General features: G+C 41.4%; 1 protein-coding gene and 6 pseudogenes across 1 annotated transcript; all 7 read right to left on the reverse strand.

Moving 5' to 3' along the window:
• Positions 1–290: 290 nt before the first annotated feature.
• On the reverse strand, positions 291–20,379 carry LOC146171439 (uncharacterized). The gene is made up of 4 exons (XM_084586551.1): positions 20,036–20,379; positions 11,071–11,485; positions 9,855–10,824; positions 291–325 (listed from the first exon to the last, which is right to left on the reverse strand). The coding sequence occupies exons 1-4, from the start codon at positions 20,377–20,379 to the stop codon at positions 291–293; spliced, it is 1,764 nt and encodes a 587-aa protein (XP_084442677.1).
• On the reverse strand, positions 1,384–1,554 carry LOC146171440 (U2 spliceosomal RNA; annotated as a pseudogene).
• Positions 5,501–5,713, reverse strand: LOC146171441 (U2 spliceosomal RNA; annotated as a pseudogene).
• LOC146171442 (U2 spliceosomal RNA) lies at positions 6,093–6,263 on the reverse strand (annotated as a pseudogene).
• Positions 7,899–8,072, reverse strand: LOC146171443 (U2 spliceosomal RNA; annotated as a pseudogene).
• On the reverse strand, positions 13,528–13,698 carry LOC146171444 (U2 spliceosomal RNA; annotated as a pseudogene).
• Positions 17,660–17,832, reverse strand: LOC146171445 (U2 spliceosomal RNA; annotated as a pseudogene).
• Positions 20,380–21,184: the final 805 nt, after the last annotated feature.

The raw sequence follows: 21,184 nt of genomic DNA on the forward strand, positions 1-21,184 counted from the left end.
AAAAAAAAAAAACAATATGAGAGCCCTCACCAAGCTCGTAGCAAAGCAAAACAAAAGATGGAGCTGAACAGGAGAGAAACACCAGTAAACACCACACACAAATCACCCTCAACACAATACAAGTGAAAAAGAGCAACGCAGCAACTAATAAAAATCGTCACTCAATTACCAGGCAGACGCGGCAAAGAGCCCTCACCAAGCTCAAAGAAAAAAAAAAAAAAAAGAGGTTTAACGGGAGCGAGACATGGGAAACACCACACTTGACTGGAAAACGGCTCTTGTCAATGAAATCACATTGCAGGAACCCAATAGATCAGCACCTCAACTAAAATAAAAGGGCACACATGCAAAGAATTCGCACTAAGCTCTCAAAAAAAAAAAGAAGAAAAAAAAAAAAAAAAAAAAACTGGTGGCAATGCAACAAAAAGTAATAAAATAATAATAATTAAAGGCACAACCGGAGAGAAACAGCGGCAGATACTACATGAACAAACCAACAAGGATGGCAAAGAATTTGAACACAAACAAAAAAGTAAAAAAAAAAAAAAAAAAAAACTAGCAAAGACGGAAAAAGAAAAAAAAAAGTTTAAGGGCAGAAAGCACTACATGAATAAACCGATTGCAAAGAATGTGAGCACAAACAGAACGGAGAGGTTAAAGAAAAAGAAAAAAAAAAGGAAAACTAGAAGGACAAAAAAAAAAAAAAAAACTAGCAAATTAAGCAAAAAGAACACTTGAAGGACAAAAAACACTGCCAGATACTACATAAACAAGCCAACAATGGGGATAGGAAACACTCAATGAACTAGTAAAAAAAGAGAGCTCTCACCAAGCTCTCACAGCAACCGGGAATCCACGGACAGCAGGGGTTCCAAGAACAGCAGGTCCGGATGGTCCATGAGTCCAGGGGTCCAGGGTCAGCAGGGGGGTCCAGGGTCAGCAGGGGGTCCAGGGGTCCAGGATACTACTACACTTTGATCTTAGCCAAAAGGCCGAGAAGCGATAAATTGACAAGGAACTGCAGTTCGATCCCATCAAAAATGTATGCCCAAGTGGTGCCACTTATCGGTTGTTGCAGAAACAGCGTCGGTCCACCGTTTTTTGTTTGTAGCACTTGAGCTATGGTTTACCAAATCTCGACACATCCCTTGAAGGGGATTCTTAATCAAACCATTCTTTATTGCCTCAAATAATGGACTCACATGCAATGACATGCGGAAAAAGTAACCCAAGGTGTCACTGCATGCACGAGGCGCCCAACAATGCAATAAGACAGGCATTGAGAGGATTGCTGTGTTAGGCACATGGATAGCAGTGAGCTCGAATGAAAAAAGTTAGTTGGCCTCATCTTTGAGTTGTGATTGTCCTCCCCCAAAAACCGTGAGTCGCTTAGCTAGTCCCGGAAGTAGTGCAGTACCGGGTAGACCCGTGGCAGAGGTACAGCAAGCCCAGAATGCTCTGCCGCATTACAAAAAATAGTATAATGTCAGGGTTACAAATTACAACTGGCAACTGATATCAAGCTGTTAAAACAGTGTTTTCCAGAAATGTTTTGTACATTTGCAAGCAATGCTTTATTGCAGATACCTACTGCTATTAAGGCAAAAGCCTTTATTGCCTCATAGTTGTCGTTAGCAAAAGTGTCACATTTTTGCCACAGCACTTATTGGTCGCGAAGGGAAGACGTCGTGGAGGTGTCGACCAATCACAGAGCAACACCACAGTATGTGCAAATGCATAGCTTATATGTCCATATGTCAATCAATGAGCAGTTACTAATTAAAAAGGAAATAAATAAGTAAATAATTATTTATATGCTATGTCCTGGTTATTGCACTAATTACTCAATATTGGCTAGGTAAACAATTATTACTAATTATTTACAGTTGCGAAAATATAATTACTAATTATTACCACACTGTAAAACCAACCACATTGGCTAGATAAACAATTATTACTAATTATTTATAGTTGCATAGTATACTTACTAATTATTACCACAATCTGTAAAACCAACCACATTGGCTACATAAACAATTATTAATAATTATTTACAGTTGCGTAAATAATTACTACACTCTGTAAAACCAACCACATTGGCTAGGTAAACAGTTATTACTAATTATTTACAGTTACGTAAATATAATTACTAATTATTACCACACTGTAAAACCAACCACAATGGCTAGGTAAACTTTTAATACTAATTATTTACATTTGCGTAAATATAATTACCAATTACTTCCACACTCTGCAAAACCAACCACAATGGCTAGGTAAACTATTACTAATTATTTACAGTTGCGAAAATATAATTACTAATTATTACCACACTGTAAAACCAACCACATTGGCTAGATAAACAATTATTACTAATTATTTATAGTTGCATAGTATACTTACTAATTATTACCACACTCTGTAAAACCAACCACATTGGCTAGATAAACAATTATTAATAAATATTTACAGTTGCGTAAATAATTACTACACTCTGTAAAACCAACCACATTGGCTAGGTAAACAATTATTACTAATTATTTACAGTTGCGTAAATATAATTACTAATTACTACCACACTGTAAAACCAACCACAATGGCTAGGTAAACTTTTAATACTAATTATTTACATTTGCGTAAATATAATTACCAATTACTTCCACACTCTGCAAAACCAACCACAATGGCTAGGTAAACTATTACTAATTATTTACAGTTGCGAAAATATAATTACTAATTATTACCACACTGTAAAACCAACCACATTGGCTAGATAAACAATTATTACTAATTATTTATAGTTGCATAGTATACTTACTAATTATTACCACACTCTGTAAAACCAACCACATTGGCTACATAAACAATTATTAATAATTATTTACAGTTGCGTAAATAATTACTACACTCTGTAAAACCAACCACATTGGCTAGGTAAACAATTATTACTAATTATTTACAGTTGCGTAAATATAATTACTAATTATTACCACACTGTAAAACCAACCACAATGGCTAGGTAAACTTTTAATACTAATTATTTACATTTGCATAAATATAATTACCAATTACTTCCACACTCTGCAAAACCAACCACAATGGCTAGGTAAACTATTATTACTAATTATTTACAGTTGCGAAAATATAATTACTAATTATTACCACACTGTAAAACCAACCACATTGGTTAGATAAACAATTATTACTAATTATTTATAGTTGCATAGTATACTTACTAATTATTACCACACTCTGTAATACCAACCACATTGGCTACATAAACAATTATTAATAATTATTTACAGTTGCGTAAATAATTACTACACTCTGTAAAACCAACCACATTGGCTAGGTAAACAATTATTACTAATTATTTACAGTTGCGTAAATATAATTACTAATTATTACCACACTGTAAAACCAACCACAATGGCTAGGTAAACTTTTAATACTAATTATTTACATTTGCGTAAATATAATTACCAATTACTTCCACTCTCTGCAAAACCAACCACAATGGCTAGGTAAACTATTATTACTAATTATTTACAGTTGCGAAAATATAATTACTAATTATTACCACACTGTAAAACCAACCACATTGGCTAGATAAACAATTATTACTAATTATTTATAGTTGCATAGTGTACTTACTAATTATTACCACACTCTGTAAAACCAACCACATTGGCTACATAAACAATTATTAATAATTATTTACAGTCGTAAATAATTACTACACTCTTTAAAACCAACCACATTGGCTAGGTAAACAATTATTACTAATTATTGACAGTTGCGTGAATATAATTACTAATTATAACCACACTCTGTAAAACCAACCACAATTGCTAGGTAAACTGTTATTACTAATTATTTACAGTTGCGTAAATATAATTACTAATTATTACCACACTGTAAAACCAACCACAATGGCTAGGTAAACTTTTAATACTAATTATTTACATTTGCGTAAATATAATTACCAATTACTTCCACACTCTGCAAAACCAACCACAATGGCTAGGTAAACTATTATTACTAATTATTTACAGTTGCGAAAATATAATTACTAATTATTACCACACTGTAAAACCAACCACATTGGCTAGATAAACAATTATTACTAATTATTTATAGTTGCATAGTATACTTACTAATTATTACCACACTCTGTAAAACCAACCACATTGGCTACATAAACAATTATTAATAATTATTTACAGTTGCGTAAATAATTATTACTAATTATTGACAGTTGCGTGAATATAATTACTAATTATAACCACACTCTGTAAAACCAACCACAATTGCTAGGTAAACTATTATTACTAATTATTTACAGTTGCGTAAATATAATTACTAATTATTACCACACTGTAAAACCAACCACAATGGCTAGGTAAACTTTTATTACTAATTATTTATACTTGCATAGTATACTTACTAATTATTACCACACTCTGTAAAACCAACCACATTGGCTACATAAACAATTATTAATAATTATTTACAGTCGTAAATAATTACTACACTCTTTAAAACCAACCACATTGGCTAGGTAAACAATTATTACTAATTATTGACAGTTGCGTGAATATAATTACTAATTATAACCACACTCTTTAAAACCAACCACAATTGCTAGGTAAACTGTTATTACTAATTATTTACAGTTGCGTAAATATAATTACTAATTATTACCACACTGTAAAACCAACCACAATGGGTAGGTAAACTTTTAATACTAATTATTTACATTTGCGTAAATATAATTACCAATTACTTCCACACTCTGCAAAACCAACCACAATGGCTAGGTAAACTATTATTACTAATTATTTACAGTTGCGAAAATATAATTACTAATTATTACCACACTGTAAAACCAACCACATTGGCTAGATAAACAATTATTACTAATTATTTATAGTTGCATAGTATACTTACTAATTATTACCACACTCTGTAAAACCAACCACATTGGCTACATAAACAATTATTAATAATTATTTACAGTTGCGTAAATAATTATTACTAATTATTGACAGTTGCGTGAATATAATTACTAATTATAACCACACTCTGTAAAACCAACCACAATTGCTAGGTAAACTATTATTACTAATTATTTACAGTTGCGTAAATATAATTACTAATTATTACCACACTGTAAAACCAACCACAATGGCTAGGTAAACTTTTATTACTAATTATTTATAGTTGCATAGTATACTTACTAATTATTACCACACTCTGTAAAACCAACCACATTGGCTACATAAACAATTATTAATAATTATTTACAGTTGCGTAAATAATTACTACACTCTGTAAAACCAACCACATAACAGTAAAAGTCGGAAAAAAAGTCGGAAAAAAAAGTCGGAAAAAAAAGTCGGAAAAAAAAGTCGGAAAAAAAAAGTCCAAAAATTTCTAGAACAAAACAAAGCAGTTTTTCTGTTTTTTTTCAATTGTGCCTTCTCCCCCCAAAAGGGGGAGATGCTGGGCCGGTCCCGGAAGTAGTGCAGTACCGGGTCGACCCGTGGCGGAGTTGGAGCAAGCCCCGAACACTCCGCCGCGCTACAAAAATCAGTTTAATATCATGGGTACAATTAGAACCCGTAACAGATATTAAGCTGTTAAGAACAGAGTGTTTTTCAGAAATGTTTTGTACAGCACTTTGATCTTAGCCAAAAGGCCGAGAAGCGATAAATTGACAAGGAACTGCAGTTCGATCCCATCAAAAATGTATGCCCAAGTGGTGCCACTTATCGGTTGTTGCAGAAACAGCGTCGGTCCACCGTTTTTTGTTTGTAGCACTTGAGCTATGGTTTACCAAATCTCGACACATCCCTTGAAGGGGATTCTTAATCAAACCATTCTTTATTGCCTCAAATAATGGACTCACATGCAATGACATGCGGAAAAAGTAACCCAAGGTGTCACTGCATGCACGAGGCGCCCAACAATGCAATAAGACAGGCATTGAGAGGATTGCTGTGTTAGGCACATGGATAGCAGTGAGCTCGAATGAAAAAAGTTAGTTGGCCTCATCTTTGAGTTGTGATTGTCCTCCCCCAAAAACCGTGAGTCGCTTAGCTAGTCCCGGAAGTAGTGCAGTACCGGGTAGACCCGTGGCAGAGGTACAGCAAGCCCAGAATGCTCTGCCGCATTACAAAAAATAGTATAATGTCAGGGTTACAAATTACAACTGGCAACTGATATCAAGCTGTTAAAACAGTGTTTTCCAGAAATGTTTTGTACATTTGCAAGCAATGCTTTATTGCAGATACCTACTGCTATTAAGGCAAAAGCCTTTATTGCCTCATAGTTGTCGTTAGCAAAAGTGTCACATTTTTGCCACAGCACTTATTGGTCGCGAAGGGAAGACGTCGTGGAGGTGTCGACCAATCACAGAGCAACACCACAGTATGTGCAAATGCATAGCTTATATGTCCATATGTCAATCAATGAGCAGTTACTAATTAAAAAGGAAATAAATAAGTAAATAATTATTTATATGCTATGTCCTGGTTATTGCACTAATTACTCAATATTGGCTAGGTAAACAATTATTACTAATTATTTACAGTTGCGAAAATATAATTACTAATTATTACCACACTGTAAAACCAACCACATTGGCTAGATAAACAATTATTACTAATTATTTATAGTTGCATAGTATACTTACTAATTATTACCACAATCTGTAAAACCAACCACATTGGCTACATAAACAATTATTAATAATTATTTACAGTTGCGTAAATAATTACTACACTCTGTAAAACCAACCACATTGGCTAGGTAAACAGTTATTACTAATTATTTACAGTTACGTAAATATAATTACTAATTATTACCACACTGTAAAACCAACCACAATGGCTAGGTAAACTTTTAATACTAATTATTTACATTTGCGTAAATATAATTACCAATTACTTCCACACTCTGCAAAACCAACCACAATGGCTAGGTAAACTATTACTAATTATTTACAGTTGCGAAAATATAATTACTAATTATTACCACACTGTAAAACCAACCACATTGGCTAGATAAACAATTATTACTAATTATTTATAGTTGCATAGTATACTTACTAATTATTACCACACTCTGTAAAACCAACCACATTGGCTAGATAAACAATTATTAATAAATATTTACAGTTGCGTAAATAATTACTACACTCTGTAAAACCAACCACATTGGCTAGGTAAACAATTATTACTAATTATTTACAGTTGCGTAAATATAATTACTAATTATTACCACACTGTAAAACCAACCACAATGGCTAGGTAAACTTTTAATACTAATTATTTACATTTGCGTAAATATAATTACCAATTACTTCCACACTCTGCAAAACCAACCACAATGGCTAGGTAAACTATTACTAATTATTTACAGTTGCGAAAATATAATTACTAATTATTACCACACTGTAAAACCAACCACAATGGCTAGGTAAACTTTTAATACTAATTATTTACATTTGCGTAAATATAATTACCAATTACTTCCACACTGTAAAACCAACCACAATGGCTAGGTAAACTTTTATTACTAATTATTTATAGTTGCATAGTATACTTACTAATTATTACCACACTCTGTAAAACCAACCACATTGGCTACATAAACAATTATTAATAATTATTTACAGTTGCGTAAATAATTACTACACTCTGTAAAACCAACCACATAACAGTAAAAGTCGGAAAAAAAGTCGGAAAAAAAAGTCGGAAAAAAAAGTCGGAAAAAAAAGTCGGAAAAAAAAGTCGGAAAAAAAAGTCGGAAAAAAAAAGTCCAAAAATTTCTAGAACAAAACAAAGCAGTTTTTCTGTTTTTTTTCAATTGTGCCTTCTCCCCCCAAAAGGGGGAGATGCTGGGCCGGTCCCGGAAGTAGTGCAGTACCGGGTCGACCCGTGGCGGAGTTGGAGCAAGCCCCGAACACTCCGCCGCGCTACAAAAATCAGTTTAATATCATGGGTACAATTAGAACCCGTAACAGATATTAAGCTGTTAAGAACAGAGTGTTTTTTCAGAAATGTTTTGTACATTTCCTAGCAGTTTTATTGCAGACACCTACTGTTGTTGTTCATTCCTTTTTTAGGGGAAATCTCATCTGTAAAGTTTTATTCCTGCTGTGGGGTGAGTGTATTGTTGTGCGTGTAGGAAGTCTTTCTAACTCGAGCTGCTGAAGTCCACCGAAGTGCGAGCCCTTCAATTTGCAGCTACGTGTTTAGCATAGACTTCACGAGAAGCTGCGATGGTATCGCTCACCGCCAGCTTCTTGAAGAGACGCATGTAGCGTTTGCTACAGAGGCGCCTCATCACTTTGTCATTGTTGGGGTCCCAGGAGCCCAGGGCCCCAACAACGACTGCCTCAATGCTGACCCGCTGGAATTTCCGGAGCAGGTATTGGCGAACGGGTTCGTACTTGGCGACCTTACTCTCCCGTGCAGCATCGAAGGCGGTTTTGCGATTGTCAAAGGGGCATGTGACATCAATGACAATCGCCGTTTCCCCGCGCGCCAGAACAAGATCTGGGCGGAGGTTCGTGTCACCCACGGGCCGGTTCTCATGGGTGACGGTGAATCGCTTCTCAGCGGCTGTCTTCAGCCGGTCGACGATCCTGTTGTGTCGGCTGGTGTAGGCGACGCTCTGGCGCATGCAGTGGCAGAGAACATGCGGGAGGGATTCCTTGTCTTGCCCGCATCTCCGACACCGCTGGTCAGCAGCGACATCCCACGGCCTGGCTCCATTGAGGGGCAGCAGGTTCAGCCTCGCACGGTGCACGAAGCGCCAATCGCAGAAGCGAGTGAAGCGCCCCGTCCTCATGAAGTGGGAACTGCTACGGTCGGCTGCTACGCACTCCATCACTTTCCCCTGGTTAGGCTTTTCGTGGAGATTGTGATCTCGTGCGCGCATAGCGATTCTCCGAAGTGTCCTCACCACTTTCGTGCGCTGCTTCTGCGTGACGGTCACGTCGGCGCGAGTGATGCTGGGGCCCCCCTCCTGCATCTCCCACGTGACCGCCAGGCGCCGGGAAGGCTTGCGAGCCTCCGTCCATACAGACTGAAGCTGCGTTGCCCTAGCTCGGAAGTCTCCCTCCGTCTCCCCTGTCAGGTAGGCAGCGATGTCCTCATCCGTGGCTGGTCGGCGTAGTCTCTTCGTCGTGATGGCAGTAACGGCATGCAGCGCTAGATCTCGCACCTCTAGATCAAGAGAGGAGAGGAGCTTAAATGCATTGTCAATGCGGCAGATGTCGCTCAGCTCCGCTGCGAGGGGGATGCCGACCGAGCCCGATGCTGCGCTGCCGTAGAGGTATTCATTGGCTGCGGTTCCTGGAAGATAAAGGGATTTTTTGATTAGTGGCCGCAGTGCATCGTCGAGGCGCGCCCACTCTGACTTGCCCAACACACCGCACCGCATGGAGAAATTGAGCGCTGGATATACAAATGTTTTCACAGCGTCCAATCTCTGCCAAGGGGCGAGCATTGAGCTAAGCAGGCGGCGGCCGGTGTTGATGGCCTGGTCCACAGTAGCTCTGTCCGGGAAGACGTTGAACCCCACAGGGCGGCCCAGGAACGTCTGGCTTTCAAAATCCTGGATAATTGGGATCTCAGCTCCTGCAATAAAGAAAGGAGTCAGTCTTGTACCAACCGGTGTTTTGCCGCTCAGATGAAGAGTGCGGCACTTCGCTGGGTTAAGCTGTAGTCCCAGCCTAGAAGAAAGGGATTCAACAGTATTAATGCGGGCTTGAAGCATCTCCGGGTCATTGGCCAGGGGGGTGAGGTCATCGGCGTAGGCCAGGATGTTGTGCTGCCTCTCGCCTCCCTGCACAGCACGCAAAACAGGGTCAATGACAAAATTAAACAAGAGCCCGCTCAGTGGGCATCCCTGTCGAATCCCTGCAGAAATGTCGATCGGCCGTGTTGATCCTTCTTGTCCTATGATGGTGGTGGTGTTGTCCCTGTAGAGGTCAGCGACGATCGAACAGAAGTCGCTGCCGGCGCCTGCTCCACGTAGTGCGTCGATGAGGGCGTTGTGGGCGACAGATCCAAAGGCGTTGCTGAAGTCAAGGAACGCCACGCACAGCTCCCCACCGCCACCCCTCGCTGCGTCAAGGCGCTCCTGCAGCACGAAGTTGTGCTCAAACACACCATCGTGCGGCAGGAACCCCTTTTGACAACGAGAGAGCAGCTCGTGTTCAGCGATCCATCGCTGCAGCCGAGTGGCGAGACACCCAGCATACAGCTTTGAAATCGTCGACCCGAGTGCGATGGGGCGCCAGTTCGTGACGTCCTCCGCAGGTCCCTTCTTGTGGATGAGGATGGTCCGGGACTCCTTCCATGCTGGGGGCACTCTCTTGAACTTGAGGCAGGCGTTGAATGCTGCTGTCAGGAAGGCTGCTTCAGGGTCTGTCGTCTTCCAGTGCTGGTAGGTGATTCGGTCGTTGCCGGGCGCGGTGTTCTCACATTTCCTCAGCTTCGTCAGGACCTCCTCTTCGGTGAACTTGTCTAGAGGGAATTCCGTGAGGTCGCTGCTCTTGGCCTTGTTGAGAAGAAGGCTGGTGTCCACCTCCTTGGGGCCCCACATTGCAGTGAAGTGGTTCTCGAGATCCTGTAAAGGAACCGTGCACATAGGCGACTCGCCGTCCACAATCAGGCGTACTGCTCGGCGGCGATTCCTGCGGTAAAGAGACTGGATCTGCTGAGCGTTGTCGGGGTTGGTCGGACGGCGCGGCTTACCTCCGGCCGGAGCCTTTGGCAGCTTTACCGCCTTTCCAACCTCGGTGATGGCCTCCTCCAAGATGGAAAGAGAACCATCCCAACCCTCAGCAGACGCAGGCTCACGCAGCAAACACCGGAGGCGCCTGGTGTGGTCGACGAGTATGCCCTCGCACTCCAGTTCATCAGAAAGAGAATCAGTTAGTGCTCCCTGGGTGGCAGTTGCGTCATGGTGGCCGCCGCCGTCGTCGTCTTGAAGCTGCGATGTATTGCTTTCCTCGCTGATTGTTGACAGGTGAGCCTGTAGTCCGTCGCCTGCCTGCAAGGAAGGAGAATCTTGTGAATTCTCCATCTCCCTGCTGCTGTTGGGTGTGCTGCTGGCAGGCACGGGAGTTCCCTGGTCATCCTGCTGGGATGGGGAGGTGGGAAAAATTAGTGCTGGTGTTGCTGCTCTCGTGGTGCTGCTCTCTGGGGGAGGAGAGATGGGGGTGAGCGGTCGTGGCTCTTCCTGGCCCGCTTCCTCCCCATTGGTGTCTTGTTGAGGCGTTGCTGGTGGTGTCCTTGCATCTTGGCTGATGTCCTCTGCTTGTGGGGGCTCTAGATCCGGTGGTCTGGCATCCCGTGATGGTGTCCGTCTTAGTCTTCTCGTCGCCGTTAACGGTGGCACGGGACGAGGCGGTAATCCCTGCATGGCAGTCTGTTTGCGGTGCCACATGTGATGATTTTCCAGCCCTCTTTTCGATGGAAAAGAGAGCTGGCAATCACCGCACTTGTGGCTGTGCAAGTCAGTGCTGGCCACCTCGAGCTTCTCTCCAGTAAGACAGGGATGCGCTTTTGGCCGAGGACCGACCTCTCTGTGGCAGAGAGTGCAAAAATGCGTGACCTGGCTTATGCGCACCCCATGCTCACTTTCAAGATGCCGAGTCAGGGACTGCCGCCTGGACGTCCACAATACCGGGGAGTACGCGGTAGCGCATCCCTCTTCCGTACATCGGAACGTCCTCGCCAGCGGAAAGAACAGCGTAAGGCTGTTCCCATCACGGCGAGGTTGCGATCCGGGCTGTGGCGGTTCTTGATTGTTGGCCGGGCTTGGACTGGTGGACGGCGATCGGACTGGAATGCGGCTTCTGCTGGCGGTGAAGGCGCTGCTTGTCGGGGGCGATGACATCACTTCTAGCGGCGGCGGTCGTCTGGAAGAAATGGCGGGGTGTATCCGCGCGACATACTGCGATAATGGATTTCCTTCCGCAGAAGAGGTCAGCGCTGCAGCTCCCACGGGGAAAAAGACTATCCAGAAAGAACAGCTAACATACACTAATAATGAGACTGAAAAACCAAAGTGCGCGCAGAAAAAAAAAAAAAAAAAGAGAATGCTCAACACCAAAAAAAAAAAAAAAAAAAAAATACAATATGAGAGCCCTCACCAAGCTCGTAGCAAAGCAAAACAAAAGATGGAGCTGAACAGGAGAGAAACACCAGTAAACACCACACACAAATCACCCTCAACACAATACAAGTGAAAAAGAGCAACGCAGCAACTAATAAAAATCGTCACTCAATTACCAGGCAGACGCGGCAAAGAGCCCTCACCAAGCTCAAAGAAAAAAAAAAAAAAAAGAGGTTTAACGGGAGCGAGACATGGGAAACACCACACTTGACTGGAAAACGGCTCTTGTCAATGAAATCACATTGCAGGAACCCAATAGATCAGCACCTCAACTAAAATAAAAGGGCACACATGCAAAGAATTCGCACTAAGCTCTCAAAAAAAAAAAGAAGAAAAAAAAAAAAAAAAAAAACTGGTGGCAATGCAACAAAAAGTAATAAAATAATAATAATTAAAGGCACAACCGGAGAGAAACAGCGGCAGATACTACATGAACAAACCAACAAGGATGGCAAAGAATTTGAACACAAACAAAAAAGTAAAAAAAAAAAAAAAAAAAAACTAGCAAAGACGGAAAAAGAAAAAAAAAAGTTTAAGGGCAGAAAGCACTACATGAATAAACCGATTGCAAAGAATGTGAGCACAAACAGAACGGAGAGGTTAAAGAAAAAGAAAAAAAAAAGGAAAACTAGAAGGACAAAAAAAAAAAAAAAAACTAGCAAATTAAGCAAAAAGAACACTTGAAGGACAAAAAACACTGCCAGATACTACATAAACAAGCCAACAATGGGGATAGGAAACACTCAATGAACTAGTAAAAAAAGAGAGCTCTCACCAAGCTCTCACAGCAACCGGGAATCCACGGACAGCAGGGGTTCCAAGAACAGCAGGTCCGGATGGTCCATGAGTCCAGGGGTCCAGGGTCAGCAGGGGGGTCCAGGGTCAGCAGGGGGTCCAGGGGTCCAGGATACTACTACACTTTGATCTTAGCCAAAAGGCCGAGAAGCGATAAATTGACAAGGAACTGCAGTTCGATCCCATCAAAAATGTATGCCCAAGTGGTGCCACTTATCGGTTGTTGCAGAAACAGCGTCGGTCCACCGTTTTTTGTTTGTAGCACTTGAGCTATGGTTTACCAAATCTCGACACATCCCTTGAAGGGGATTCTTAATCAAACCATTCTTTATTGCCTCAAATAATGGACTCACATGCAATGACATGCGGAAAAAGTAACCCAAGGTGTCACTGCATGCACGAGGCGCCCAACAATGCAATAAGACAGGCATTGAGAGGATTGCTGTGTTAGGCACATGGATAGCAGTGAGCTCGAATGAAAAAAGTTAGTTGGCCTCATCTTTGAGTTGTGATTGTCCTCCCCCAAAAACCGTGAGTCGCTTAGCTAGTCCCGGAAGTAGTGCAGTACCGGGTAGACCCGTGGCAGAGGTACAGCAAGCCCAGAATGCTCTGCCGCATTACAAAAAATAGTATAATGTCAGGGTTACAAATTACAACTGGCAACTGATATCAAGCTGTTAAAACAGTGTTTTCCAGAAATGTTTTGTACATTTGCAAGCAATGCTTTATTGCAGATACCTACTGCTATTAAGGCAAAAGCCTTTATTGCCTCATAGTTGTCGTTAGCAAAAGTGTCACATTTTTGCCACAGCACTTATTGGTCGCTGAGGGAAGACGTCGTGGAGGTGTCGACCAATCACAGAGCAACACCACAGTATGTGCAAATGCATAGCTTATATGTCCATATGTCAATCAATGAGCAGTTACTAATTAAAAAGGAAATAAATAAGTAAATAATTATTTATATGCTATGTCCTGGTTATTGCACTAATTACTCAATATTGGCTAGGTAAACAATTATTACTAATTATTTACAGTTGCGAAAATATAATTACTAATTATTACCACACTGTAAAACCAACCACATTGGCTAGATAAACAATTATTACTAATTATTTATAGTTGCATAGTATACTTACTAATTATTACCACAATCTGTAAAACCAACCACATTGGCTACATAAACAATTATTAATAATTATTTACAGTTGCGTAAATAATTACTACACTCTGTAAAACCAACCACATTGGCTAGGTAAACAGTTATTACTAATTATTTACAGTTACGTAAATATAATTACTAATTATTACCACACTGTAAAACCAACCACAATGGCTAGGTAAACTTTTAATACTAATTATTTACATTTGCGTAAATATAATTACCAATTACTTCCACACTCTGCAAAACCAACCACAATGGCTAGGTAAACTATTACTAATTATTTACAGTTGCGAAAATATAATTACTAATTATTACCACACTGTAAAACCAACCACATTGGCTAGATAAACAATTATTACTAATTATTTATAGTTGCATAGTATACTTACTAATTATTACCACACTCTGTAAAACCAACCACATTGGCTAGATAAACAATTATTAATAAATATTTACAGTTGCGTAAATAATTACTACACTCTGTAAAACCAACCACATTGGCTAGGTAAACAATTATTACTAATTATTTACAGTTGCGTAAATATAATTACTAATTATTACCACACTGTAAAACCAACCACAATGGCTAGGTAAACTTTTAATACTAATTATTTACATTTGCATAAATATAATTACCAATTACTTCCACACTCTGCAAAACCAACCACAATGGCTAGGTAAACTATTACTAATTATTTACAGTTGCGAAAATATAATTACTAATTATTACCACACTGTAAAACCAACCACATTGGCTAGATAAACAATTATTACTAATTATTTATAGTTGCATAGTATACTTACTAATTATTACCACACTCTGTAAAACCAACCACATTGGCTACATAAACAATTATTAATAATTATTTACAGTTGCGTAAATAATTACTACACTCTGTAAAACCAACCACATTGGCTAGGTAAACAATTATTACTAATTATTTACAGTTGCGTAAATATAATTACTAATTATTACCACACTGTAAAACCAACCACAATGGCTAGGTAAACTTTTAATACTAATTATTTACATTTGCATAAATATAATTACCAATTACTTCCACACTCTGCAAAACCAACCACAATGGCTAGGTAAACTATTATTACTAATTATTTACAGTTGCGAAAATATAATTACTAATTATTACCACACTGTAAAACCAACCACATTGGCTAGATAAACAATTATTACTAATTATTTATAGTTGCATAGTATACTTACTAATTATTACCACACTCTGTAAAACCAACCACATTGGCTACATAAACAATTATTAATAATTATTTACAGTTGCGTAAATAATTACTACACTCTGTAAAACCAACCACATTGGCTAGGTAAACAATTATTACTAATTATTTACAGTTGCGTAAATATAATTACTAATTATTACCACACTGTAAAACCAACCACAATGGCTAGGTAAACTTTTAATACTAATTATTTACATTTGCGTAAATATAATTACCAATTACTTCCACTCTCTGCAAAACCAACCACAATGGCTAGGTAAACTATTATTACTAATTATTTACAGTTGCGAAAATATAATTACTAATTATTACCACACTGTAAAACCAACCACATTGGCTAGATAAACAATTATTACTAATTATTTATAGTTGCATAGTGTACTTACTAATTATTACCACACTCTGTAAAACCAACCACATTGGCTACATAAACAATTATTAATAATTATTTACAGTCGTAAATAATTACTACACTCTTTAAAACCAACCACATTGGCTAGGTAAACAATTATTACTAATTATTGACAGTTGCGTGAATATAATTACTAATTATAACCACACTCTGTAAAACCAACCACAATTGCTAGGTAAACTGTTATTACTAATTATTTACAGTTGCGTAAATATAATTACTAATTATTACCACACTGTAAAACCAACCACAATGGCTAGGTAAACTTTTAATACTAATTATTTACATTTGCGTAAATATAATTACCAATTACTTCCACACTCTGCAAAACCAACCACAATGGCTAGGTAAACTGTTATTACTAATTATTTACAGTTGCGAAAATATAATTACTAATTATTACCACACTGTAAAACCAACCACATTGGCTAGATAAACAATTATTACTAATTATTTATAGTTGCATAGTATACTTACTAATTATTACCACACTCTGTAAAACCAACCACATTGGCTACATAAACAATTATTAATAATTATTTACAGTTGCGTAAATAATTATTACTAATTATTGACAGTTGCGTGAATATAATTACTAATTATAACCACACTCTGTAAAACCAACCACAATTGCTAGGTAAACTATTATTACTAATTATTTACAGTTGCGTAAATATAATTACTAATTATTACCACACTGTAAAACCAACCACAATGGCTAGGTAAACTTTTATTACTAATTATTTATAGTTGCATAGTATACTTACTAATTATTACCACACTCTGTAAAACCAACCACATTGGCTACATAAACAATTATTAATAATTATTTACAGTCGTAAATAATTACTACACTCTTTAAAACCAACCACATTGGCTAGGTAAACAATTATTACTAATTATTGACAGTTGCGTGAATATAATTACTAATTATAACCACACTCTTTAAAACCAACCACAATTGCTAGGTAAACTGTTATTACTAATTATTTACAGTTGCGTAAATATAATTACTAATTATTACCACACTGTAAAACCAACCACAATGGGTAGGTAAACTTTTAATACTAATTATTTACATTTGCGTAAATATAATTACCAATTACTTCCACACTCTGCAAAACCAACCACAATGGCTAGGTAAACTATTATTACTAATTATTTACAGTTGCGAAAATATAATTACTAATTATTACCACACTGTAAAACCAACCACATTGGCTAGATAAACAATTATTACTAATTATTTATAGTTGCATAGTATACTTACTAATTATTACCACACTCTGTAAAACCAACCACATTGGCTACATAAACAATTATTAATAATTATTTACAGTTGCGTAAATAATTATTACTAATTATTGACAGTTGCGTGAATATAATTACTAATTATAACCACACTCTGTAAAACCAACCACAATTGCTAGGTAAACTATTATTACTAATTATTTACAGTTGCGTAAATATAATTACTAATTATTACCACACTGTAAAACCAACCACAATGGCTAGGTAAACTTTTATTACTAATTATTTATAGTTGCATAGTATACTTACTAATTATTACCACACTCTGTAAAACCAACCACATTGGCTACATAAACAATTATTAATAATTATTTACAGTTGCGTAAATAATTACTACACTCTGTAAAACCAACCACATAACAGTAAAAGTCGGAAAAAAAGTCGGAAAAAAAAGTCGGAAAAAAAAGTCGGAAAAAAAAGTCGGAAAAAAAAGTCGGAAAAAAAAAGTCCAAAAATTTCTAGAACAAAACAAAGCAGTTTTTCTGTTTCTTTTTTCAATTGTGCCTTCTCCCCCCAAAAGGGGGAGATGCTGGGCCGGTCCCGGAAGTAGTGCAGTACCGGGTCGACCCGTGGGGGAGTTGGAGCAAGCCCCGAACACTCCGCCGCGCTACAAAAATCAGTTTAATATCATGGGTACAATTAGAACCCGTAACAGATATTAAGCTGTTAAGAACAGAGTGTTTTTCAGAAATGTTTTGTACATTTCCTAGCAGTTTTATTGCAGACACCTACTGTTGTTGTTCATTCCTTTTTAGGGGAAATCTCATCTGTAAAGTTTTATTCCTGCTGTGGGGTGAGTGTATTGTTGTGCGTGTAGGAAGTCTTTCTAACTCGAGCTGCTGAAGTCCACCGAAGTGCGAGCCCTTCAATTTGCAGCTACGTGTTTAGCATAGACTTCACGAGAAGCTGCGATGGTATCGCTCACCGCCAGCTTCTTGAAGAGACGCATGTAGCGTTTGCTACAGAGGCGCCTCATCACTTTGTCATTGTTGGGGTCCCAGGAGCCCAGGGCCCCAACAACGACTGCCTCAATGCTGACCCGCTGGAATTTCCGGAGCAGGTATTGGCGAACGGGTTCGTACTTGGCGACCTTACTCTCCCGTGCAGCATCGAAGGCGGTTTTGCGATTGTCAAAGGGGCATGTGACATCAATGACAATCGCCGTTTCCCCGCGCGCCAGAACAAGATCTGGGCGGAGGTTCGTGTCACCCACGGGCCGGTTCTCATGGGTGACGGTGAATCGCTTCTCAGCGGCTGTCTTCAGCCGGTCGACGATCCTGTTGTGTCGGCTGGTGTAGGCGACGCTCTGGCGCATGCAGTGACAGAGAACATGCGGGAGGGATTCCTTGTCTTGCCCGCATCTCCGACACCGCTGGTCAGCAGCGACATCCCACGGCCTGGCTCCGTTGAGGGGCAGCAGGTTCAGCCTCGCACGGTGCACGAAGCGCCAATCGCAGAAGCGAGTGAAGCGCCCCGTCCTCATGAAGTGGGAACTGCTACGGTCGGCTGCTACGCACTCCATCACTTTCCCCTGGTTAGGCTTTTCGTGGAGATTGTGATCTCGTGCGCGCATAGCGATGCTCCGAAGTGTCCTCACCACTTTCGTGCGCTGCTTCTGCGTGACGGTCACGTCGGCGCGAGTGATGCTGGGGCCCCCCTCCTGCATCTCCCACGTGACCGCCAGGCGCCGGGAAGCCTTGCGAGCCTCCGTCCATACAGACTGAAGCTGCGTTGCCCTAGCTCGGAAGTCTCCCTCCGTCTCCCCTGTCAGGTAGGCAGCGATGTCCTCATCCGTGGCTGGTCGGCGTAGTCTCTTCGTCGTGATGGCAGTAACGGCATGCAGCGCTAGATCTCGCACCTCTAGATCAAGAGAGGAGAGGAGCTTAAATGCATTGTCAATGCGGCAGATGTCGCTCAGCTCCGCTGCGAGGGGGATGCCGACCGAGCCCGATGCTGCGCTGCCGTAGAGGTATTCATTGGCTGCGGTTCCTGGAAGATAAAGGGATTTTTTGATTAGTGGCCGCAGTGCATCGTCGAGGCGCGCCCACTCTGACTTGCCCAACACACCGCACCGCATGGAGAAATTGAGCGCTGGATATACAAATGTTTTCACAGCGTCCAATCTCTGCCAAGGGGCGAGCATTGAGCTAAGCAGGCGGCGGCCGGTGTTGATGGCCTGGTCCACAGTAGCTCTGTCCGGGAAGACGTTGAACCCCACAGGGCGGCCCAGGAACGTCTGGCTTTCAAAATCCTGGATAATTGGGATCTCAGCTCCTGCAATAAAAAAAGGAGTCAGTCTTGTACCAACCGGTGTTTTGCCGCTCAGATGAAGAGTGCGGCACTTCGCTGGGTTAAGCTGTAGTCCCAGCCTAGAAGAAAGGGATTCAACAGTATTAATGCGGGCTTGAAGCATCTCCGGGTCATTGGCCAGGGGGGTGAGGTCATCGGCGTAGGCCAGGATGTTGTGCTGCCTCTCGCCTCCCTGCACAGCACGCAAAACAGGGTCAATGACAAAATTAAACAAGAGCCCGCTCAGTGGGCATCCCTGTCGAATCCCTGCAGAAATGTCGATCGGCCGTGTTGATCCTTCTTGTCCTATGATGGTGGTGGTGTTGTCCCTGTAAAGGTCAGCGACGATCGAACAGAAGTCGCTGCCGGAGCCTGCTCCACGTAGTGCGTCGATGAGGGCATTGTGGGCGACAGATCCAAAGGCGTTGCTGAAGTCAAGGAACGCCACGCACAGCTCCCCACCGCCACCCCTCGCTGTGTCAAGGCGCTCCTGCAGCACGAAGTTGTGCTCAAACACACCATCGTGCGGCAGGAACCCCTTTTGACAACGAGAGAGCAGCTCGTGTTCAGCGATCCATCGCTGCAGCCGAGTGGCGAGACACCCAGCATACAGCTTTGAAATCGTCGACCCGAGTGCGATGGGGCGCCAGTTTGTGACGTCCTCCGCAGGTCCCTTCTTGTGGATGAGGATGGTCCGGGACTCCTTCCATGCTGGGGGCACTCTCTTGAACTTGAGGCAGGCGTTGAATGCTGCTGTCAGGAAGGCTGCTTCAGGGTCTGTCGTCTTCCAGTGCTGGTAGGTGATTCGGTCGTTGCCGGGCGCGGTGTTCTCACATTTCCTCAGCTTCGTCAGGACCTCCTCTTCGGTGAACTTGTCTAGAGGGAATTCCGTGAGGTCGCTGCTCTTGGCCTTGTTGAGAAGAAGGCTGGTGTCCACCTCCTTGGGGCCCCACATTGCAGTGAAGTGGTTCTCGAGATCCTGTAAAGGAACCGTGCACATAGGCGACTCGCCGTCCACAATCAGGCGTACTGCTCGGCGGCGATTCCTGCGGTAAAGAGACTGGATCTGCTGAGCGTTGTCGGGGTTGGTCGGACGGCGCGGCTTACCTCCGGCCGGAGCCTTTGGCAGCTTTACCGCCTTTCCAACCTCAGTGATGGCCTCCTCCAAGATGGAAAGAAAACCATCCCAACCCTCAGCAGACACAGGCTCACGCAGCAAACACCGGAGGCGCCTGGTGTGGTCGACGAGTATGCCCTCGCACTCCAGTTCATCAGAAAGAGAATCAGTTAGTGCTCCCTGGGTGGCAGTTGCGTCATGGTGGCCGCCGCCGTCGTCGTCTTGAAGCTGCGATGTATTGCTTTCCTCGCTGATTGTTGACAGGTGAGCCTGTAGTCTGTCGCCTGCCTGCAAGGAAGGAGAATCTTGTGAATTCTCCATCTCCCTGCTGCTGTTGGGTGTGCTGCTGGCAGGCACGGGAATTCCCTGGTCATCCTGCTGGGATGGGGAGGTGGGAAAAATTAGTGCTGGTGTTGCTGCTCTCGTGGTGCTGCTCTCTGGAGGAGGAGAGATGGGGGTTAGCGTTCGTGGCTCTTCCTGGCCCGCTTCCTCCCCATTGGTGTCTTGTTGAGGCGTTGCTGGTGGTGTCCTTGCACCTTGGCTGATGTCCTCGGCTTGTGGGGGCTCTAGATCCGGTGGTCGTGCGTCCCGTGATGGCGTCCGTCTTAGTCTTCTCGTCGCCGCTAACGGTGGCACGGGACGA

This window comes from Amblyomma maculatum, unplaced genomic scaffold, assembly GCF_055883805.1.
Source record: "Amblyomma maculatum isolate TAMU_Amacu unplaced genomic scaffold, ASM5588380v1 scaffold_23, whole genome shotgun sequence".
Lineage (NCBI taxonomy): Eukaryota > Metazoa > Arthropoda > Arachnida > Ixodida > Ixodidae > Amblyomma > Amblyomma maculatum.

Excerpts from the sequence above, each read along its gene's own strand:
- LOC146171439 (XM_084586551.1), bottom strand. The coding sequence starts at position 20,379 with ATGTGGGGCCCCAAGGAGGTGGACACCAGCCTTCTTCTCAACAAGGCC. Across the intron at positions 10,825-11,070 it reads AAGATTCTCCTTCCTTGCAG|GCCATCACCGAGGTTGGAAA; the intron begins GCAGGCGACGGA and ends ATCTTGGAGGAG. Across the intron at positions 326-9,854 it reads TTTGCGTGCTGTGCAGGGAG|TTGAGGTGCTGATCTATTGG; the intron begins GCGAGAGGCAGC and ends CTTTTATTTTAG.